The sequence below is a fragment of the Carcharodon carcharias genome, chromosome 2 (assembly GCF_017639515.1).
Source record: "Carcharodon carcharias isolate sCarCar2 chromosome 2, sCarCar2.pri, whole genome shotgun sequence".
Lineage (NCBI taxonomy): Eukaryota > Metazoa > Chordata > Chondrichthyes > Lamniformes > Lamnidae > Carcharodon > Carcharodon carcharias.
In genome coordinates this window covers 84,201,100-84,226,192 of record NC_054468.1, presented here as the reverse complement: position 1 = coordinate 84,226,192, position 25,093 = coordinate 84,201,100, and the positions used below count along the sequence as shown (strand labels likewise).

Sequence of the window (25,093 nt, the reverse complement as noted above, 5' to 3'; positions counted from 1 at the left end):
CCCATATTTACTTTATTCAGTACCTGCCAACATTGCATCACCAGATGAGAGAGGAAAGGTACATTTTGTAGATATTCCCCACTTTGATGGGCACAATAAAAAAAATGGAAAATGAGTTCAAGAAAATCCATGAGAGGCACTGGGGAAAGGCTACTGAACTGTGACCGACATTCCAGGCACTTTAAAGCTCACATTATTGGGTAGAGACCATCATTATTTCACATTCAAATGTTAACGATGATAGAAGTATGAAACCATTCTTTTGGGACTTGCAGACTTGACCACTGCTCCCTGGCATGCACCATATCGATAATTTATTCTTGACAAAAATAAATACAGATGAGGAGGTCATTTGGCCCATCCAGCTCGCCCTTCCTAAAACTACTGCGACCAATCGTTGACCTTGCAGTGTTACACAGGCTAATTTAGATCATTTGAAAAATCATGTTCAGCATATTCCAAATTTATTTGAATACAAAGTAGGTATATTTTTCACTTTTATAGTTTGAATAACTATGGAGTTTTAATTTTAGAAAATTAACTCATATTTTAGCACAGCTTTACCAACCTTCACCCTCAGACTTAATATTGTTTGATCTAGAAGATTCTGTTATCCTATACCCCTGACATTCTCATTCCCATGACTTTCACCTCAATCTTAGATATAGTAGAGACAGCAAGCTTTCAGACTGTAAATTCAATGAGTAGTTTTTGTAAGGTAACTGGATGGTTTAATAATTAAATTAATATTTCTGACTTTTATTGCAACTTTGGCAAAGTGGTCGCTCCTTTTCCATTAGATTTTCTGAAATGTAGTCATTTGAAATAGTTGTAATATACTGTTTTTTATGTAAAAAAATTGATTTATTTATGTAACTGGAGAATGTGTTTGTACAAATTGTTTTAGAATATTATAGAATAAACAGTAAGTGTAATGGAGAGGTGACTTGTTCTTGTGTGTTAATACTTAGGAAAGTAGAACAGAGAACCATACAGAGGTCTTCCTGATGCTACAGGTTGGCTTGGAAATAGCCATAAGACAGCACTGAAAACTCAGATACATTATATACATGTATAGCACCGCAGATGTCTTGTGCATGGAATGAATGTGATTTGTCTGCCTGTCCACTAACAATGTCTTGTCAACTGAATGAATGTGGTTTATCCCAGAGCACTTCCCAGAAGATTGACCATTTTTGGAAATGTAGCCTTTGTTTTGTACTCAAATATGGAACCAATTTCTGCACAGCCAGTAAGATAAGTGTTATGAATGACCAGGTAATTTCTTTTGTGGTGTTGGTTAATAGGTGATCATCGGTTGAGGCACACAAAGGATTCCCTTCTTTCCCTTGAAATTATCCCATGTGATCTTATGCATCCAGTTAGGTGAATGGAGCTTTACACTTCTGAAACACTACACCTCCACAACAATGCTGCGTTCTCTCACTGCTGCACTGAACCTAGTTGTAGGTTACATGCTCAAATCCTGAGATGAAACTTGAACTCACAAGCTTCTGATTTGGAGGCAACAGTGTTATTCACCAAGCCAAGACAACGATGGAAAAGTTGTGACACTATTATTAAATATTTTACTTTAGCAGTGGAGAAGCAAAGGTCTTTTGACGTTATGTTATCAGCAATTTTGAAAATATTGGTGCTTTAGTGGCCATGTGGAATGCTTTATAGTGAGTGTAAATAGTTTGGATTTCTGACTCCACCTAATTACTGAATTCAATGATGTTGCTGTGGGTTCCGAGGAGCTGAGGAGTTGGACTGAGCAAGACTGGTTGCTAGTCCCACAGAGGGTGAAGGTTTAGAGGGATAACCATCAACATTATCAACAGCGAGCAGTATTACAAGTACTGGCTCATTGACCCCTTACTCGTTTCCCACAGCAAAAGAATGACAGATACTTGTAAGGGAGCAATTGGAAGCTTTTATTTTTAAATTCGTCTTGTAAGAGGAGAAATACAGGTTTAGCATGAACAGATACTGGATTCGCTTTAATGCCCTGGATCTCAGTCACCACAGTCAGAAAATGAACCAAGGACAAGTATAAGTATCCACAATCTATAATTCTGACAATCAATCAAAGCAACTTCTAAATAAATCCCCTTTTAAAGGACCCCCCTCCTCCCCAGGCACGCCCTGTGTGTTGTGCTCTTCAAATTTGAAAACAATTAGCTCTTCCTTATGGATACCTCAAATTTCTGATGTTGGAAAGGCTCTACAATTTTGTTAAATCTGGTATGTTTTCTTATTGTATCCTCGTGGCTTTCATCTTCCTTGGCCAAGAGGACAAGCCGAAGACCTTTACTGAGGCTCAACAGAAGCTGCTCTTTTACCGGCCAAATGTAGGTGTTTGATGGTAACACCCAATACTCTTCCTTCAAGCTTTGCTGCCAACCTGTGGAAGTGCATCTAGCCTCTGCTTCCCAGCCCTCCACAGTAATACAATTGAAATATGGAACTTTGCGTGGGAATCAACTTTTTTTGGAGTCAACCAAATAAACTGAATTAACAAAATGTGGGACAAAATAAATGCAGCACCTAAATTAGGGTAACTGCAAAACCAAAGACAAAGTTTAATGGAAATTTACAAACATCAAATCAAAATGTATTAAGAGAGTTGATAAAGCACTCCAGTCCCCACAGTGCCCACCTGGCATGGAAGGCCTTGACAGTGCCGGCAGACACCGCATGGTCCTTCTCCAGGGACACCCGGCTGCGAACGTAGCCGCTGAAGAGCGGTAGACAGTCGGGTTGGACGACCCCCTCGATTGCCCGCTGCCTGGACCTGGTAATGACTAATTTGGCCAGGCCCAGGAGGAGGTTCATGAGGAGGTCCTCCGCACCGGGTGCCCGTAGATCAGGAGTGTAGGGCTGAAGCACAAACAAAACATTAATGAAAGGTTTTTCAAATAACTGAAAAGGGAGTGCAGCCTACAATGCCCTATAGAAATGTGGTCCAAGGACTCCACAAGGCCACAAAAAGGGAGGTATCTTGGGTACTCTCTAGATAGTCTGAGAACTATCCCAGATAATTCTGCGATTATAGGGGACTGCTGCATGCAAAGCCCTCCACCCCAGGTTCCTAATGGGAAGCGGCAGGACACTTCCGTAGAGGGGTCCCCCAATGGGGACCTCCGCTGCCGGATGGCAACAAGACACGCCAGGGCGTGTCCAGGCAGTGGGCGAGGGCAAAGGAGTGAAGGGTGTGCGGCAGCAGCCCGTACAGGAAACCCCTCCGTGCCATGCTAAAGGACATGGAGGGCATTTCGTGAGGTGGCTCAGGTTGCAGGACACCAGGTCCTGAGGGAGGGTTCAGGGCTTGGGGCCAATGTGGAATTCCGCCCAAACAGGGGCGCGCTCAGATGGAAGACCACCACGCACCTGCGCCACCTCGAGACCTAGAATGACGTTGGGGCCAAGCACAACCATCCTGAAGTCTTGAATGGCATTGGCCATGAGCCGGATGTCCATGGACGTGCAATGCGCCAACTCCTGTGGAAGCATCCAGCCCATTCCTCCACCACCCAGCATGCCCCCGATCCTGGTCACCCCAGCAGCCACAGCCCTCCCCTCTGCCAGCCACTGAAAAGGACAGAGGGGCGAATTCCTGAGCAGTGGCTCTCTGACGATAGCTGCTACTCTTGTCGACAGAGAGCTGCGTTGCAAGGTGACCATGTTCCAGACTTTGATCAGGTCCTGGTAAAAGACGGGCAACGCCGGCAAGGAGCCACGCAGACCCCTCAGGTCTATAAACAGGAGCTGCACATCATAATTCAGGCCATGCACCTGGCGGAAGAAATACATCGCCAGGGCACACCATCTAGGAGGGGGCTCGATGTAAAGGTGTCACTTCAGGGCCTGAAGGCAGAAAGTCGCCAGCTGGGTGGGTAGGTACACCAACACCTGGCCGCCCTCCCTAAGCAAAAGACTCAGAACCTCAGCAGCGACCCAGTGCAGTTTTTTGTTCCAGAAGAAGCCGATGAGCATTCTCTGGATTTTTGTGACAAAGTCCGGGGGAGAGGTCAAAGTGACCAGCCGGTACCACAATATGACGGCAATCAGCTGGTTTTTGACCAGAACTCAACCCCAGTAAGACAGCACCTGGTGCAGTCCTGTCCAGAGCCACAGGCGAGTAGTGACTTTGGCCTCCAGACCTGCCAGTTCACCGGCCAGGATTCCTCAGCAGGACAGAGGTGGACACCCAGGTAGAGGAGGCTGGTCCTGCTGCAGGTGAAACGCCTGAGCTCCTCGGGTAGGAGACCCATCTGCCACTGACCGACCAGGAGCCCAGAACATTTACCCCAGCTGATCCTGGCAGAAGACACGGCAGAGTAGGCCTCCTGGCACTCGCGCATCCTCCGCAGGTCAGCCAGGTCACTAATCAAGGGGCACAATCCCATGTCCCATTGCTCCAACACACGATGTTACTATACCATTCTTGTGCTGTCATAAATTGGATTTTTAAGTCTGCGATAATATTTTGCGATAGTGTGATTGCATCTGTCACAGATTCATGCAGCATTCGGTTCTATCTGATTTAAATGGAAATGAACAGAAATTGAATAGTTTGCAGCATATTGGGACATCAAAGCGTTGTGATGTAGAGTGATAAGATGCATTAGAAGGTGGCTACAATGGCTGCATGACAAGTTCACTGACTGTCATGAATTATATTTGCTCCAGTACAATCTCACACAGCTCAAACTGCCCAGCTGAGGCATCACGGCCATCTTTAGGGGCTGCAGGGAAGAGGTTAGAATTCACTTACCAGAAAATAAAAATTGGCCTGACAAAGTGAAAAATAGCATTTAGCTACTTGCTTCACGTTTCCGTCAAATACCAGACATGCACATTTTGTTGCACACCGGGAAGGGCTAGCCAATGAAGTGTCATCACATATAAGTTCTGTGGCAAAAGCTCACCCTGTCAGCTGATTAAAGAGAACCTGCAAAGCTGACTAGAGACCCGAAATCTTATAGGTAATGAGGGAAATCCACGCATTTGTTGCCCTGTGGCATACAAAACACACACGAATAGACAGACACACACAGAAATACAGAGACAGGAAAAGCAACTGGATTCTATTTAAGTTTGCAAGTGAGTGGAAAATAATCACCAGCTGCACTGAAACTGAGATATATGCATTACTCTTCCCGCATGGCACAACTGCTGTTCCCACTTTTATGAGACGAGACAAGCCTCCACTTGTACTGTCACCACTGACCTAGCATTTTATCTTGTTTGATCCAGTTTTAGATTTGACAGATTTAGATTTTAGGTTGGTGTCATTGAAAGTCGAATTTATTCAGAACTCCAAGTGTGTCATTATTTCAATGGTTATAACTGGCCTAGATTCTGTTTGCTGTGTTGGATGAACGGCATAATTTCACTGTAGGATTCCACAATGTTCAATAGATTTTCTTTAACTTGTCATTTTAGGTCACCTGGATTTCAGGAAATATGTAATGTAACAGGTTTATGCTCACAATGTGCCCTAATGCAACTGATTTCTCAGGAAACCCAGCTGTCAAAGAGTCAATTGAGGAATAAATGAGGCCATCGTCATTTAAGGATTTAACAAAGGAATGATTTGTGACATTCATGACTAATACACTGTGGGCCAAAACAGCTTGTGCCTTCAAAATCCGGGGCTTTGTATCACTGTGCCTATTGCAGTGAAGTGCTCAATAAGAACAAAGCCCATCAGTCACTATTAGGGTAGGAAAGAATGCTTGTACTGTGGAATCTGTATCGCACACAGTTCAAAAAAAGCCACTGTGTAGACCTCAGGGGGTTAAGGTGCTGGAGTGCATGCCCATCCCCCACCGCACCAGCTGTTCCCGATGACCTGTTACAGATGTAGAGACCCCAGTTAAACCTAAACAACACACTGAAACACAGGACTGAAGTTTTAAAATACAAGGTCACACTAAGCAGAAGAAAGCGAAGTGCTATTAATTTTAATGGATTAGTATAGTCAGGAGGGAGGCACCCCTTTCGTTTTGACATAAGAGGTTCTGCTCTGCATGATACAGACTTAAGAGTGCGATCTCCCTCTCTCTCTCTCTCTCTTTTCTACAAATGGTTGAAACGGGGCCAGTAAATTAATAGCAAAGTGGATAATATTTGTCTTTGAGGCATGTTGCAAGGTTCTGAACAAGTGGAATAAGACTGGTGTTAGTGCAAGAATTGGATTTCAAAAGCTGCTCTACTAAGACAAAAAAGTCTCCATTGCAGGGGGCTTGGTTGCTACGTGCCAGAGTTCCTGAGGTGAATTTAGAGCAACTTGCAGGCTTTTCAGTTAAGTTGAATTCTGGTGAAAAGGAGAAGCAGCTCAGTCACGGAAAGCAAGAGACATCAAACCACATAAAGACAGAGGAGAGGACAAAACAGACAAGGCAATTTATCACTTACCAGTCAGTGACTAACTACCTGATGCCTAGTCATCTGGAGGTAACTTACTTAAGTGGGTGAGACAGGGTGGCGGGGATTATGGTCTTTGTACGAGATGAGTTCAATCTCTGCAAAAAAATAAAGGAAGCATTATTTTTCCTGTTGTGAAAGTGAACAGCAGTATGCTGCCTGCAGGAGTCACTGCATGTCTGGCTAGTACCGCAAACTTCGAGGCATTTGTTTAATTTCTCTCAGCAGCTCACTGTAAAACTTGAAAAACAAGGCAGATGGTTTGATCACCAACCTATTCAGACTGTATTGAGGAGACTAACTTTAAGTGAATAAATTCATGTTTAAAGTAACGTGAGGCAACGAGGGATCAATGTTCGCTTTACAAGGCTCAGGATATGTTCCTCTCTCCTCTTATTGTGCTTAACCACTGTACACATTGCTTCAAAAACTTTGCATGAAAAGAATGACTCCCCCTCTTCTAATAATGGAATTGCTATTCCTGAGTTGCTGTGTGCTAAACTATGACTATATTTATCTAGGGGCAGTCTGTCTGTGGCAGAGGATACATCAGACTGTTTAAAATAGATACTGAATTCTCGTTTTCAATTCAAATTAGTTTCTACAGAGAGTTGAATTATGCTGCTGAATTTTCATCAGAGAAATCATTCTGCAGATGCTAATTTATTTTGAACTCGGGAGCTTTTGTCTCTGAGAAGGGAGCATACACCAATGTCCTAAAAGCTAAACGGAGGGACAATTGGCGATCACTGTGGATAGGGACGAAAATATCTTGGATCAAAATGGAGGCAGGCTCTGGACAGCATCTTTTGAACAGAGATAATGGTGGAAGGCCTGAATCCGTGGAACCAGCCAGTGTTGAGCCTAACCTGTATCGGATGTACCTATCCTGTTTACCTGACCGCTACATGAAGGCAAAAATGAGCCTGGCAGCCTACCTCATAGATTGGGCCCTTGTACTTCTTTGCAAGGTAGGAATTTTAAATATGTTATGAACTAGAATGTTGTGATGTTTGAATTTTTTTATTCATTCACAGGATGTGGGCTTTGCTGGCTGGACCAGCATTTATTGCCCATCCCTAGTTGCCCTTGAGAAGGCGGTGGTGAGCTGCCTTCTTGAACCGCTGCAGTCCATGTGGTGTAGATACACCCACAGTGCTATTAGGGAGGGAGTTCCAGGATTTTGACCAGTGAAGGAACGGCAATATCGTTCCAAGTCAGGATGGTGAGTGACTTGGAGGGGAACATCCAGGTGGTGATGTTCCCATCTATCTGCTGCCCTCGTCCTTCTAGATGGTAGTGGCCGTGGGTTTTGAAAGTGCTGTCTCAGGAGCCTTGGTGAATCCTTGCTGGAATATATATACATAAGGAAAGATCTACATTTGTACAGTGAATTTAATGACTGTAGGACATCCCAATGTGCTTTATAACCAAAGAAGTACTTTGGAAATGTAGCCACTATTGTACTTTAAAGAAACATGGTGGAAAATTTGTGCACAGCATGGTCTCACAAACAGCAATGACATACTAAACAGCTCAGCTGGTTTTTAGCTGCTGGTTGAGGGATAATTGTAGGGCAGAGCATCTGGAAAATGCCCCTTTGGTAATTTTTATGGGATCTATCACATTTGCCTGAGAGGGCAACAAGACCTCCAACAGTCTAGCACACCTTCAGTGCTGCACTCCAGTGTAAAGCTGGATTATGTTCACAAGTGTGGTGTACGAGAGTTGAACCCATGACCTCTTGACTCAGAGATAAGAGTGCTACCAACTGAGCTGCAGTTGACATTAAGTATGACTTTCAAGTCGGAATACAGAATTCCACCCTGTGGTAAATACAATTTATTTTTCACACTATGTAGGGGAAGACCAAATCAATCATAAATCAGACATGGCATACTGGAAGCAAAGTACACTTGCTTGCTGTTATAAATCTGTTATGCTGTTAATTATATTTTTGTGGCCCTCATGTGTTTTCTCCTCTTCAGTTTAAATTTGGCTCAGTGCTTGCTTTTTATTGTGTTCCATTTAGTACATAACACAGCACAATAGCATCAGAGTCAGCAATGAACTCAAGGTCATTTTTGCATCAGTAAAGTTGAAATCAGTTTAGATTTATTAAAGCACAGTCAGTCTGGACTCTAGATGGCACCTGACTGTGCCAGGTAAACACAGTGATGGATGATGTCAGGAACATCATGGATACTGCCTGAATAACCGTAAACATTGTTGTACTTTAATCATTTGGAGCAAAAAGATCCTAGGTTCAATTCTTGGTCTGTGTCCAAGGTAACTGATCTCAGCTCAGGCTATAGTAGTGGCACTACAATTGGCCTCAGTGTGCCTGAGCTTGGATAGACATGAAGAATCAACTAGGATTCCCAGATGCGTAGTTGTCAAGAGAGGATAAATTATTATGCCTCCACAGTCAGCTAGGCTGGTAATAGTTGCAGCCTAGATTCACACATGAAGACTGGCCAATTGGGAAAGGCATTATAGCCATTTCTGTGTTTATACCTTCTATTCCAACAGTCTACAGAGAGGAGGTGAGAAAATTGGAAGAGAGGGAAAAATATTTGCTTTTGTGTCAAAGCAATTTGATCCTAATTCTAGACAAAAGAGCAATGGTTCTGACTTGAATCAGGTCTCCTGACCATGTTGTCACATCTCTCTCCAAATGTTGCTGTCATTCCAATGGCTCAAGTCCCCAGGGAATTCTGTGCCCACATTGTTTAAATGTTCCCAGTGAGTGCATCAGCCTATCGAATCTCATTCTAAACCATATGCATCACATGTTGCTATATCCAATGCACAAAGCAAATTTATTTTTTATTCATTCTCAAGATGTGGGCATCACTGGCAAGGCTGTCATTTATTGCCCATCCCTTAATTGCTTGTTTTGGTTTGTTATGAGTTGTTAGCTAGGCTACTTCAAAGTCATTATATTGGTGTGGCACTGGTGTCAAACATTGACCAGACTAGGTAAGAGCAGCAAATTTCCTTCTCAAAAGGACTTTTGTGAACATTTTTAATGAAAATACGACAGCTTTATAGAGACTTCTTACTGATACCAGTTTTTATTTTATTTCCAGGCTTTTAAAACTGAATTCAGTTTTCAAATCGCCACAGTGGGATTTGAAGTTATGTTCTTTGGATTATTGTTCTCGCTCTCAGTGGAGTACCAGTCCACAAATATAACCATTGCACTGCCATAACCTTCTACATTGCAGTGTATGCATTGCAGGTTTACCGCAGTGTGTATAATTATACCATATTATCATCGGCATACGTAGTCTGTAGACTTTGAATGATAAAAGACAACAACCCTTAATCCATTTATCCTCCTGCAAATGTTTCAAATGAAATGAAAGCTGTCCTGAATCATTCTTAGTCAAAGTCAACAGTACCATATGCATGTAATGACATGTACATAATACACAGATTAAACAGACAGCCTTTTGGGACTATTATGTTCTTTGTAGATTAAGTACATGGTAAATTTCTGTCTTCACCACCTGGAGGGTTGTATAGATTCCCCACCCTTTATAGAGCCCGGTTGATGAGTTCTGCAGTGATTTCTTTCTATTTATTGCAATGGGATGAAAACCAGGTGAGTTCCAGGTTGTGAAGGCAAACATTTACTCCTACAAATGCTAGTCAAACACTAAGCTAAATGGAAGCATTTCTTCAAGATACTGGCCCTGGTTTCAATTGGTGTGGAGCAGGGTGAGAGGCATAGGTGTGGAAGTGCCATGAGCCTGTAATGAGCGGTGCACATGGAGAGTGCAGGAGTGTGGAGGCCCTGCTGATCTGAACAACTGCACTTCATTACCATAACATCAAGCACCACCCAAACCCAGCCAAGCACACCACCTGGCCAGAGGCGGGAAAAGAAAATGTCAGGCAGGAGGCTGAGCTGGGGTCCCTTGGGATCAGTACCCAGCAGTCAAATAAGTGGTAAGAAAGCTGGTGGGGAGGGGGTGAAGGATCAGCAGATCCTGATCAGTATGTTTAAAGCGGATCCTGCCAGCATGGATGAGGTTTTCTGCTCAAAAGAGCAGGCTAACACTCAAGTCTGTAGAGAAATCTGCAGGATCAGAGAAGGTAAGTCAATCATCAGCACTCAACCACACAATGCATGATTCCCCCCTTAATATTGCTAAAGAATGCCGTTACCTAGTAATCACATCCAAGATAATTTAAAGTTGAATATGCAAAGTCAACACGCAGCCTCTAAGGCATCCAAAATGCTTGTGTTTGTGAAATGGAACTTCCATCACTTTTCAACTAGAGTAAAAGAACTTCCATACCAGACATTGGTTAGGCCACACTTAGAGTCCAGCATAGCCGCTTGGGGCCCATATACTGCTAAAAACATTATTCTCCTTGAGAAAATTCAAAGCCCGGCAGCTCATTTTGTTGCAAACAATTACTTATGAGATTCTAGTGTCTCCTGGTTAGTCACATCACTAGGCTGGAACAGTCTCCAGAACCAAAGAAAACCCATAGGTTGAAGTGCCTCCATAAAACTTTGAATGAACAATTAAATATTTCTAAGCAGTTCATTAAGCCCCAAAATGACCGTGTTCAAAGAGTTCATAACTAACAGCTCCAACTGTATACACTCCAATGTGCTTCCTTTGCTGCCTCCTTTTTCCTCAAGAACAATTAAGTAGCGGAACAATCTTCCACAAACTTTAATCTCCATGCCCTCTAAGGATTCATTTAAGGAAAATCTGTTGAACGTTTTAAATTAATGTGGCCATTGATTGCACTCATTATGCACCTCCTGTGAAAGCTTGCTGATGGGAGATTACAGGGGGAAACCATACCAAGTACCAGGTAGTACTAATCCTCTCATTTTAAGCGCCCCCACTGCCTGATTTGTGCCAGGGCAGGGGAGATGGCAGTTAAAATCAGAGTCCCGGTATTAAAGTTGAATGTTTTATAAAGCAGTGACAAAGAGTTATGGAACAGTAAAACAAACTACTGAGTATGTTGTGCTTCAGTGAAATCATTAGCGGAGGTGGGGAGAGAAGATGCAACTGCTGGACAAAAATTATACTTCTAGGTTTCCAAAAAAAAAGTAGCAACTCTAGGAGTTGCCATAACTGCCGTAAATGGAAAGCAAACTACATCCTAACAAAACTAAGAAGAAGCACTTGTGACATAATAAGAAGTTACAAATATTTCCGTAAACTGTAACTCTTGTAAAATGAGCAGAACACACACAACAAATGTAATCCTTTATACTGGCACTTTGTAAGCTCTTACAATCATTTATAAAGTTCAAAAAACACTGGCCATGTGTCCTTAAACTATAAACCTCTGCGGATTGTTACTATAAATAACTTAACTAGCTTGAAAAACCTATTATGTCACTGAAAAAGAAACTGCTGTCAAAGGGTTACACAGTTGCCATGGAATAATAACAGCTTCAAGCCTTGAATATGAAATCTTGGCCAAAGCCCACTATTCACCACTTGGTAATCTATTAATACATTCTCTGCAAGTGTAGTCGGACACAGCAAAAGCTAAACTTGAAAAGTATTTTGTGAACTTGCTTTGTAAATCCCACCAACACTTTCTAACTCCTTTTAGCTCATATTTATACTACATAGTTTATATTTTAACTGTCAACAGCTTTAAGTTTTAAAAATTTCAAAAGATTTTCAGTAGATTATGGAGCCAAGGCAGCTAGAAGAAGTTAAGATACAGATGAGGCATGATCTAATTGAATGGCAGTACAGTCCCAAAGGACTGAATGGCCCACTCCAAGTTCCTATGTTTCAATGTTCCTAATCGTACAGACACAAAGGCATATAAAATTCCACGTGCTATCCTAATTAATTCTCCAATTAATCTATAATACTTCACAAGCTACCTGGTGAAATTCCAGAGAACACTTAGGTATATTGTTTGCTGCTACAGAAACACAGCTGCCAGCTTATGCCAAAAATCCAGAAATGTATAAAATAATGTATTCATGCACTCTGGAACACAAACTCCGAAGGATTATCTATTCAGTGAACAAGGGTTCCTTACAGCCACGAAGGATTACAAATGGAATCAATCCTCCAGATGAACTGCAATGAAATTCCCTGGTTACACTAAAGCCATGAAATACTGCCTGACTGAGAAACTGCAGTGTTTAGTTACACCAGCATGTTAACATTGGAATGATTAAAAAAAAACAGATGCTGGAACTGGATGAAACAGCAACTTAGCAAATGGCCTCTTCACCTTTGGTACCTGCGTTCAAATCCAACCCAAGCTGATGGGAAGAATGTCTTACATTGCTGACAAGCTTTTGTGGCTAGTCTTCAATTCCATTCTCACAACCCTGTCTTCTAAATATTTGCCTCATTTAAATTAATGAATAAAACTCATTGTGAAGAATTGCAATGGCTAAAGTTCAATGAAAATATAAAGGTTTCCTCAATTAAAAGAATTGATCTGTTAGTGAATATACTCAAAACAGTTTCAGAGCTCAGCATAAAAAGAACAGAAGAGTGTAATGGAGAGGTATTTTGCAAATAAGTAAGATTTCTGTAACAGCAATAGTTTAAAACTAAATAAAACTAAACACTGATAGGGATAGTAGAGACTGGGGGGAGAGAGGAAAGTATATGAAAACATCATAAATACCAGCAGAATCATGAAAGAGTGAGCGATGAGGTTAGCGAGGAATAGCAGGAGTGGCATTGTGATTATGCTAATGGTTAGTAATCTAGAGACATGAGTTCAAATCCCACCACCATGGTTTCTGTATTTCAATTTGGTTAATTAACTAAATCTGGAATTTAAAGAAAAAGGATCAGTGATGGTGACCATGAAGGAATGTTATTGCAAACCCAACTTGTTCACTTTAGTGAACTAATACCTTCTGTCTGTACTTGGTCTGGTGTAAATGTGACTCGAGACCCTCAGCAATGGCCTAACAAGTGACTCAATTATGTCAAACTGCTACAAAATATTTCAATAGGGATAATGCCAGGTGGACCACTCAGTATTTACCTAGGATTCAAACTCAAACATAACAAAGGCAGACCCAGCCCATCCAACACTGCAAATTCCTCTTAACATCTGGTGACATGGCGGAATGGGGACAGCTGGCCCACAGGCCTACAAAGCCATACTCATTGAAATGGACATGCTAGCAAACATCCTGGATCACTCTCCTTGGGTGGGAGACTCCAAGGTAGCATTACTCCTGAAGGACATAGCTGCCAGATTGGGGTCAGGATAGTTTCATGAAAAGCTGATTACAGCCACGAATTACTTAAGGGCATACTGAACATTTTATGGAAGACTTGTATGTTTTTAAAGAAATACAAGCAAAGACACTGAGCTGATAATGTAAAGTGAGCACATTCTGGAAAATTCCTATGTGGATTATACTGACAGACGTGTCCTGAGAGAACATGGAATGTCGCATCATGGCCTTCTTCAAGCAGAAGAACTTAAAAGGGAGATAGGAAAGATGCAAAAGACTGAACTTTAATTTCCTGTGGTTGCAGAGACAAAAAACTGATTACCACACCTCAGCGTGTCAAAAAACCATCTCCTATTGATTCATATCTCAGAATGTGTAAAATAGTCAGAGATGAAAGAAAACAGAATCTGGACGCAAGACATGGGTTTTTTTTCCCTTACAGGAATACACAGGGAAAAAAAGGTTAAAAAGCTAGCTGCAGAGCAGTGCAGTGTGTACTGGTGTGCAGTGTGTATGAACGCAAGAAGAAGACCAACTAGTCATCTCTGCAGTTGGTGCTGAAGTCTCTATCACTCTCTTCTTTGTTGCTGGAGGCAAGGCTCAGCAGAAGCCTCAATCAAAAAGGAAATGGGACAGATTCTTCAGCTATCCTGCAGTAGCAAGGGCGGAATTTCCGATGCCTGCTGGTGTCAGGCGTGTTTGGTGGCGTGAGCAGACAATATGGCAGGGAGGCCAGAAATCGGTTTCATGATGTCATGAAACCAGTTTGCGATCATCCACTCGGCCCGTTGATGGCAGGCCGCATTTCCTGCCATCGGACGGTTGGAACCTCATTGTAATACAACTGCATATCATTATAGCACCAGCCCGCCAGAATCATCCACCCCTGCTGGATAATCCGTGATTGCGCATTGACATGTTACAAACAGCATATATAAGGCGTGCACTTGGCAACTGCACTTTGAGGGGAACTTGGAGGTGAGTGCACAGGAACGTTGTGCAATGTGCACCTCGGTCGCCTGTTGGACTTCAAGGTTGAAGCTCGTTGGAGGGGTTGGGGCAAGAGCTGCCCTGTGACTGAGGTGACTTGGGGGTGGGGAAAAAGGCTACCCTATGGGTGAGGGGTTTTGGGTGGGAGATGGTGGCGGTGGGGGGAGGTGGCAAGGGCTGCCCTGCAGTTGAAGGTAGTACAAAAGCAGGTGTGGGTTGGGGGGGGAGGGAGGTGGCCACACGTTAGGGACACCTTGTATAAAGCGACCATTTCACTGCAGGTGAGACAGTTCAAACGTAGCCACATTGATATGATTGGAGTCGGGCCTCTAGATTATCTGCCCACTAAAGCAAAGCAAAGGCATAAAAGTGTTACCAAGTGCTCCAAGAGCTTTTCACTCCTTGGGCATAGGTTGAAAACTAATGAGCATTTTAATGGACGGCAGAACAGTTGGAATGACAGGGCATGTCATACAATCTCCTTGCTAAAGCTGGCCATGGAGCAGTCACTGATGGAGGTGCTCACAGCCCCTTGCAATGTCAGCATCCTGGTTTGGACCAGTCTACCCCATGATTCAAGCTAACAGTGAAGCCTTGCAGTGTGGGTTAGGAAAATGCCTGTGCCTGAGCTGAGAGCAGAGCATGCAGTCCAATGGACAAAGCTGCTGCCAATCAGTAAGGTGGAATGGGTGGAGGTGGTTGGCATTTCAGGCAGTCATGCAGTGCACTATGATTTGGCCATCCAAGTAGTGGCCAGCACTCTCTAGGATTCATTAAGGGGCCTTTAGACTTAACTAGGAGAGGTTCTTAGAACATCCAAGCTAACCCACGCGTCTCTCTCTTTCATCCTGCAGGAGGAGTACATCAGGAGCATGGAGCCTGGTGAACTAGCTGAATTTTTTTTTTATTCTTTGGATGTGGGCATTGCTGGATAGGCCAGCATTTATTGCCCATCCCAAATTGCCCTTGTTCAGAGGGCATTGGGTCTGGATTCACATATAGTCCAGACCAGATAAGGACGACAGATTTCCTTCCCTAAAGGGCATTAGTGAACCAGGTAGGTTTTTACAACAATGGTTTTCATGGTCATCATTAGACTTTTCAAGATTTTTATTGAATTCAAATTCCACTATCTGCCATGGTGAGATTCAAGCCCAGGTTCCCAGAGCATTACCCTGGGTTTCTGGAATACAAGTCCAGCAAAGTCCATACAATACTACTACGCCACTGCCTACCGCCTCCCCACCTTGTGGCATACAGAGGGGAGAGATGATGGAGCAGAGAGTGATGGAGGCGCCTGGCTGCACAGAGGGAGGAGCAACACCCTCAGGAAGATGGGTGCTGGGGCCCCTGCATACGCTGCTGAAGAGCCACGGTGAGGCATCATTGGTTGTTACCTAGCTAGACCCGGGTCTATAGACACTGCCTTTCTTTCCTGCAGATGATTGACAAGCAGTGTTGCTGAAGACTGCTCATGTCTAGGCTGCTCACATCCGCCACCTACTGGAGGATTTGGCACCATGGGGACATGGATGGCATTTACTGCCAGTGGCTGTGAAAGTGATCGCGGTGCTCAATTTCTACGCCAGTGGTTCCTTTCAGGGCTCCACAGCAGACCTCTGTGGAATATTGCAAGCCTCCATCCACAAATGCATCCATAAGCTCTTGGATGCCACCTTCGCAAGGGCACACAACTTTGTGCATTTTGCCTGGGACCAAGAGAGCTAGGATGCAAGAGTGATTGGATTTGCTCAGATCTCAGGTTTCCCACAGATGCAGGGTGCCATCAACTGCTCTCATGTGATGTTCAGATTTCCATCACAACAAGGGGTCAACTATGTCAACCACAAGGGCTTCCATTCACTGAATATTCAACTGTTGTATGACCACCACAAATGCATGCTGCAGGTCTGCGCACGGCTTCCAGGAAATTTGCATGACTCCTACATTCTCAGTCGGTCACAGATCGCTGACGTCTTCCAGGGTCCACAGAGGCTGCATGGATGGTTCCTAGGGGACAAGGGCTACCCGCACAGGATGTGGCTGATGCGGCAGCCTCAGACTGCAGCAGAGTGAAGGTATAGCGAGGCTCATGCTGTAACTCGCAACTTGGTGGAGCAAAGCACTGGGATGCTGAAAATGAGGTTCCGGTGCCTGGACCGGTCTGGTGGAGCCCTACAATATGGTCCACAGAGGGTGTTATGCATCGTCGTTGCCTCTGCACCCTTTACAACCTGGCGCTGCAATGGGGAGAGGAGCTGGCTGAGGAGGAGACGCAGGAGCTGGAGGTCTCCTCCAATGAGGAGGATGCTGATAGTGATGAGGGTGAGGAGGTCCTCAAAGGTGATGATGACGATGATTATGCCCTTGCATTGGCCAGATGAGTCAGGTGCACTCGGGAGGCACTCATAGCTGCTAGATTTGTGGAGGTGATGACAACATGCAATGAGGAGACACCATGGATCCTCACATTACATCTGTAAATGTTTGACTGCAGTCTGACTTATGGTAGCGCGAATACCCTCTGTGATAATGCTCCTGTCATAGAGACGCAGTGCAGTCCGCAATAATCGCTTAATTGCAGGAGGATGATGACAACATGCAGTGAGGACACTCCAAAGATCTTCACATAGCCTCTGAGAATGTCTGACTCCTGTCTGTCTCAGGGCAGCTCGCTTGCGCTCTGTGATCAGGATCATGTCATGGAGATGCAGCCGTGAAACTTTAAAAGCATCTGATCCTATGTCCGTCTTCAGCACCTGGCCCCTTCAGGAGCACACCATCAGTGGTCACAGATGCTGAAGAGATGGGGGCCAGCCCCACCTTAAAGGTGCTGAGAGCACACAGAGAGAATGATGGAACTCTGTGACGTCCGCTTACTACATTCTGGCAGCAATGACAAGCACCATCAAGGTGCAGGCATCAGTAATGTGTCCAGGGAGTGTGAGGCTGGACCATGGATTTGGTCTGAAGGCTGCACAGAGCACAGGGAAGAGGCCCTGGACTGAGACACCTGCTTTTATCGTGTGCAGAAAGGTTTCACATCTGAGGAACACGAGCGCTGCTCAGCCAGGGACAGGGAGACATTCTTAGGAGTTTATTTGCAATAGTGAACAGTGTGTACAAATGATGTGCCTGTGCCCAGGCTGTGCAATTGCAGCTTCTTAAATTTCCTAAACCTGCCTCTATGACTTGATGCTCCCCCAACATCCACAGCAGAGGTGGCGGCAGCCTGCTGATTACCACAAGCTGTCTGTGATGAACTTGGCGGGTGTCCTCTAGACAGCTGAGACCTGGAGGTCTCTGGCCTGCTTTTGGGGCCCTGCTGTGTGGCAGTGGTACCCTCCTTTGCTTGTCAAACTGGACCTGCTGGGGTCACATGAAGTGGGAACTCGGATGGGCCAGACACTCCCAGAATCACCTGGATTGATGGCCCTGGGGATACACCTGTTGATCCTCCTCCCTATGTGTCCCCAAGGGCCCCTGGCTGACTCCTTGAGGAGAAGAGATAGCTGGAGTGAGATTGGCCACTCCACACCCCTCTAGCATACACACTGTTGGAGGCCAAGTATGGAGTTGGCGATGGAGTTAAGCCTGTGCAGGAGTGACATCCTAGACCAAGGTCTCCATGGCGGGCTTCCACCCTACCAGTGTTTACCTTGGTGCGTTGGCATGCTGGCGCTATCACCTCAGCCTGAAGGTGGACGACTCCTCCATCGTGCCTTGCAGCCTGAAGACTGCAGTAGACATCCCTTCCTGATGTTCCCTAGCTGGCCTTTGCAGCTCCAGCAGCTGTGACATGACCAAGTCCGGGCTCCTCATCTGACTCGGACTCATCAAATTTCTGGCTTCCAGCAGTCCTCCAAGTGCCGAGGGCCTGGGAAGTCCCTGCTGCTGCTTGCTGTGGATCAGAAAGTGCGATGTGCTCACCAGATTGTGATCCCAACGTTACTGTAAAACTAGGTCCCGCCAAGGTGTGTGTCAATGCGCTGGTGGCAGGGGTGTGGTTGAGCACTCCGGTCTTCAGGGAAGGTTTCAGCTGATTCCTCTTCTGAGCTTCTCTTGGGGCTTGATTGGAGGCCCTGGGTTGTAAACTCTCTTGGCTGCTTGGCAGATGTGCCTGCAAAACTAAGAAGTTATTAGTGTGTGGCAGTGACCTGTGAAACAAGACACATCACTCATAGCATGGTTGTCTGATGGATGTTGCACTATTGGACCCTCACTTGGTACAGCAGCGCTGACTTCACTGTCAGCACAGGACCGGTCCCGGTCATCGCCAGCCAGCTGGATGGCTCTGTTTTCAAAGTCCGTGTGGACCTTGATTTCAGGCATTCCTCCACCAGTCTGCAACTACTCCCTTTTTTTATATGCCAGCTTGTCCTGCATGAATAGAGATAGACAGAGTGTAAGCAGGTTGCCTGCTAGGCCAGATGGTAAGTATTCCTGACATGTGTGGTTCCATGGGTGGGATGAGGACAATGAAGGTGAGTGAGAGAGAATGAATGGTAATGTCCCTTGAACTGGCAGTGAGTGAGGGCCCTGTGGATGTGTGATGGGTTTGTGAGTGTGTGAGTTGGGAGTGATGAGAAGAGTGACTTACCCTGGTGGAACGAAGGAGATCAGTCATCCTTTTATGGCACTGGGTGGCTGTCTTCTTTTGCAGGGCATTGGAACTGACCACCACTGCTCCTGCTTCCCAAGCCAGATTGGTAATGTTGCTGCCCATTCTGCAGCCAGAGCAGGGGTCGAGGACATCACAGTGAGCCTCCACTGCATCCAAAAGGCACTCGAAGGACTGGTCATTGAACTTGGGGACTGCAGTTTTTTTGCCTTTCGGAGCCATGTCTTCCATACAGCTGTCCTGGGCTGGAAGCACTGAGAGGTGTGCGCATGGCTGCACTTTAAATATGGTGCCCGGTGGAATGAAGTGGCGAGGTGATGGCATGGCAGGCGAATAACAGCCCACCCACCATGAAAATGGCATGTTTCCTGGGAATGCATAATTAATGCGGCGAGTTTAGGATGATGTGGCGTGAGAAGCCGCCATAGCGGCTGTTGGGTAAAGCATTGTGTTTCCCACCCACTAGCACACTTAATGCAAATCCGGGATGATTCTGCCCAAAATGTCTCCAACCTACTGTGAAACTGCTAAAGTGACCAGAATCACCCAACTTAACAGCCATCTGCACCTCACAGACAAGCCAAGTACTGATTCATACATCTTTTTTTAACTTTAATTCGGATTCTTAACTTCTCATTTCTTATCTGTTCATATGTCAGTTGTGTTTTTATTATTTTTCTCAGGTTTTTAGTAACTAATATACTTACTCTTTCTTTGACTCAAGAAAGCCTGATCAAATTAGCTCCTTCTGAAAAGAATAAATACATTCAGACTGGGATAAGGTATCTGCGGGGAAAGGGATCCTTTTTAAATTAACCTTGTTGCGACCAACCGAGGGGGTTGAATAAAGAAGGGGAGCCAGCTTATTCCGTCTCACCCGGGAGCATAGCAAAATTGCGGTCCCATTCGGGAAGTGAACAAATTGGGGGACCCTGCCTGGGACCGGTCGTAACAGTAGATGTTGAGAGAACTAATGTGAGAGAAAAACCTATTTGACCTTCTCCTCACCTACCTTTCACAGTTGCATCTGTATGTAACACCACAGAGACAGTCTTTGCACTGAGTTGTGTAGCACTACCTTGACACTAATTCAGATCAAAGTTAGGAGTCTGTAACCCAATGGGTCTGGATTAATGACGTGTGGTGAGTTTTCAGCATCAGCAAAATTGTATTCCACCATAATCTGTAATCTCATGGTCTGTCAATCTATCACCATTATATCAAGCTAAGTGATTAACTCTGGTTACTTGGGGAGTGTAGTAGAACGTGCCAGGGCAGTATCAGGTGTGCCTTGAAATGAGGTGTCAACCTGGTCAATCTACAACACAGGATTTCGTGCATGCTAAACAGTGAATGTGGCAGGGTACAGATGAAGCCAAATTATCCCACAATTAACATATTGGATCAAAGATCATGGGCAGAATTTTACCTTCCCCCACTAGTGAGTTTTTAGGTGGGGGGATGCAAAACAGGGGACCGTAAGATATTTAGGATAACTTTCCCACCAGGATCCCATCTGCCCTGACGTCTCCGCAAGTTTAAGCTTGGATGGTTGAGGCCTCGGCCGGCCTGCTCTCCCTTGCCCCAATTGAAGCCCTTAAGCGGCTAATTATTGACTACTTGAGGGTCATTCTCCACCCAGCCACAATTTTCAAGCTGGCAGTAGGAGTTCAGGTATAGTGGGGGAAGCCTGAAAATTAACCATGTTCAGGCTTCGGGCATAAGTGTGGGGGGCGGGGAGGGGGTGGTGCCTCCATCAGCAGCCTCATTTTAACATGGGGCACACCCCTTGCCCACAGAAGGTGTGTCCCCTGTGGGTCTTCTCTTCCCCAAACCTCCCCAGCACCTCCACCAAAACCTCCATCCCACTCTGCACATCCCCGTGGGCTTCATCACCCCACCCTGCCCCGTGACCTTCAAAGCTCACCTGATCCTGGAATCCTGGTGTCACAACAATGGATCACAGTCCTGAATTACTTATGAGCATATTAAAACTTTTAAGTAAGGTGTTTTTTTTAAAAAAAGACATACAAGCAAAGGCTGGCTGAAGATGTAAAGTAGCCATTTTCTGGAAAATTCCTATGTGGATTATACTTGATTGACTGGCCCAGAGAGAACATGGAATGTCGCACATAAAAAGGTGCTAAGTCCCACTTCAGACAGAGACACTTGAAAGGAAGAAATGCAATGCAAAAGGCTGAACTTTAATCCCCTGTCATTGCAGAGGCAATGGAGACTGATTACTACATCGTAGCAGAAACCATCTCCTGTTGAGTTATATCTCAGAATGTGGAAATGGTCTGAGTTGGAGGAAAACAGATTCTGGGAGAAAGACCTGTTTGTTTTTCCCTTCCAGGAATACACAAGAAACTGGGTTAAAAATCCAGCTGCAAACCTGATCTGTGTGTTCTACTTCTGGTGGGGTAGTGTGGGCTGTGAGGATCACAGCAGAAGAACATCAACTAGGCATCCCTGCAGCTTGCAGGCAAAAGTATCTCTCTCTCTGTGGCTGGAGGCAATTCAGCAAAGCCACAGTCAAAAAAAAAAGGACAGCTCCTTCAGCTAACCTGCAGAGCCAAGTATCTCCAAACCAACTGCTCAACTGCTAAAATCAGCTCTACCGGAATCACCCAACTTAACAGTTACAGCGTTTTGCCATCTACTTCTCACAGACAAGCCAAGACTGATTCGTATATCTATTTTAATGCTTATTTCTGGACTTAACTTCTCTTTTCTGATCCGTGCGTATGTGCATTGTGTTTTTATTACTTTTTCTTAGGTTTTTAATAACTAATAAACTTACTCTTTCTTTGACTCAAGAAAGTCTGGTTGAATTGGCTACTTCTGAATCATAAGTACATTTGGACTAAAAATGGGTATCCATGAGGGAAGGGATCACTCTTACATTAATCTTGTTGCAAGCAACCAAAGGTGTTGAATAAAGAAGGGGATCCAACTCATTCCTCCTCACATGGGAGCACAACAAAATTGGGGTCCCATTTGGGAAGTTAACAATTTGTGGTATCTCGTCCAGGATCATACAAATTGGGGGACCTCAACTGGGGACCAGTCAGAGCACCGGGACTTAGGCTCTGGGGACTGCATGCAGTCCCAGTCCTGTCCATTGCAGCTTTTGGTGCTGCTGGGACTAAAGAGCTGCTAGCTAATCAGATTGGCCAGATACTCTCTCAGGCATGACATCCTCCTGAGTGAGGGGCGGAAGTCCCATCTCCAGCCAATTAATGCCTGTTGGAGTGTTAAGTGGCTGTGGGGCAGGCAGTATCAGTGGGGATGTGTTCTCCATTCTTCGGATTGTGGGTAGGGAAATACTGCCATCCTAAAAGTCCTGGCCCTTTAGTCCTGCCACATCTAGCTGTGAATGGTAGTGGACAATTAACCAATGAACAAGAGGAGGAGGAAGTTTTCAAACATCCCAATCTTCAATAGTGGAGAAGCCCAGCACATAAATGCAAAAAAATACATCAAAATGTTCACAGCAACATGCCAAACCTTCTTCAACAGCATCTCCCAAAACAACCACCTCTAGAAGAACATGGCCAGCAGGTAGAGGAAAACACCACCAGCTACAAGCTCCCCTCCACACCACACACCACCTTGTCTTGCAACGATAATGCTGTTCCTTCATCGCTACTGGGTCAAAATCCAGGAATTCCCTACCTAACAGCACTGTGGGAGTACTTCCACCAGACGCACTCCAGTAGTTTAAGAAGGTCAGCGTTCGAGGTGCATAAATTGCAGCCCTGCCTGCTTCCAATTTCTAACTTTCAAAATGTCCAACAAATTTGATGCTAACACTTAATTTAACGTTTCTTTTACTTTATGATTACATGAAATAGTTGAGGCAAATTGCATACTTGCATTTAAGGGGAAGCTGGATAAGTTTGTGAAGAAGAAAGGAATAGAAGGATATGCTCATAGGTTGCAATAGAACGGGAAGAAACTAGAATGGACAATAAATAGAGCAATTGAGTTAAATAGCCTGTTTCTGTGCTGTATCTTCTACGTACAGTCGAATATCCTTGATTCGTACATCTGAAAAACGAACACATCTAAAAACCAAACATTTTTTTCTGAACTGTTTATAGTCTCACTCAGACACTCCTTTGTGTTGTTGTTCTGGTTATTTATTGCTTTTATGCTTTTATTTCACCATGAGAGAGTTGGCAAATGAAGAAACAACTTAGTATTTATTGACTATAGCTAGACTAGGCCTAGGCCTACCCTATATAAGGTAGCTATATCACATCCAAAAACAGAAAATATCTGAATACCGAAACACAATCGGGCCCAAGGGTTTCAGATAAACGATACTCGACCTGTAATTCTACAAAACATTTACAGGAGCATTTTGTTTACACTATACAATCCCTAACATGAGGAGATAATAATGATGACATTTGGAGGGTGTTGTGCTCAAGATGTGAGGTACTATATGACAGCTCTATGCATGAAATAATTCTCTTGATCGAGTGAACACCATCAAAATAAACCCAAAGTTTGCCTGGATGCCTCAACTTATCCCATATTAGTCTCTATAATACACCAACACTCCTAATACAATCGTATGCACACACACTTCCCCAGTAACCATGCAATCTTCCAACAGCAGGGTCATTTGTGATGACAGATGTACAACACAGAAACTGTGAACCAAGTTACCTTATAGAATCAGGATAAACCCATGTCCCTCACACCCCACAATCCCCACTGTTCATTACATAACCATGATGTGAACATGAGGTTAACAGAGAGACATGATTTAATCTTTAGAGCTTTGCTGTGAGGATCAGTAACCTGCAGAGTGTTCTGTTTGACCTTATAAAGCACTTTCCATAGAGAAGCTAAGTGTAGAGTGCTCCAGTGTGCCAGTGAGACTTGTGAAATCATAATACTTCGATGGCACTCAAGAGATGACAGATGTGGAAACTAAATCTGTTTGGTGCGGAAATACAATGTCCCACAAATAGTCATGGAAACAGAAGTAACCTTGTGGGAGTTTTTCAGTTAATGTTAATAGGAGAGTATTTATTTTGGAGAATGCACTGTTGGAATCAATGTTACTTTACCTCATTGAGACATACAAAATTCTTACAGGGCTTGATACTGTAGATGTAGGAAGGATGTTTCCCCTGGCTGAGGGGCCTAGAACCAGGGAACACAGAATATGAGGCAGGCCATTTAGGACCAAGATGAGGAGGAATTTTTTCACTCAGGAGGTGGTGAACCTTAGGAATTCTCTGCCCCAGAAGGCTGCCATAGAGTATGTTCAAGACAGAGATAGATTTCTAGTTAAAGATATCAATGTGAGGATAGTGCAGGAAAATGCATTGAAATAAAATCAGCCATGATCTAGTTGAATGGTGGAGCAGGCTTGAGGGGCTGAATGGCCTACTCCTGCTCCTATTTCCTATGTTCCTTTTTGATATACATCTCTGAATATTAAGGCATGGGGAAGGTGGCAAGTGAAGAAAGAGATTTCCTTTGTGGTTGCTTGTACTCATGACTGCAACTTCATTAGGAATAATGGAGAGTGGAAATCTGCCACATTTGTTACTGCCTGTTTGCTTAATGCTGTTCACTTTATAAGAGAAAATTCAAGGATTCGAACACTTCTAACAGGATCAGATGGTCTCTTAATGTCTCTACAGTCAATGTCTCTTTGAATGGAAATTGATTCTAAACATTGATCATCGAATTTTGTGAAAGAATTCCTTCCAAAATCTATTCCACATGTATTTTTTCTCACTGATTTTACTTTTGTCCTTTGCACCTAGTGTGTCATGTTAAAAATACTTCAACTAAATCACCCA

At 44.3% G+C, this 25,093-nt stretch overlaps 1 protein-coding gene across 1 annotated transcript in view; it reads left to right on the top strand.

Moving 5' to 3' along the window:
* The first annotated feature begins 6,758 nt into the window (after positions 1–6,758).
* The window catches only part of LOC121288298 (rho guanine nucleotide exchange factor 4-like), a 486,453-nt gene continuing 468,118 nt past the window's right edge, over positions 6,759–25,093 (top strand). The window contains exon 1 of the mRNA XM_041206830.1: positions 6,759–7,406. Within this exon, the coding sequence (XP_041062764.1) occupies positions 7,218–7,406 (189 nt within the window). The 5' untranslated portion in view covers positions 6,759–7,217. The remainder of the gene's footprint in view (positions 7,407–25,093) is intronic.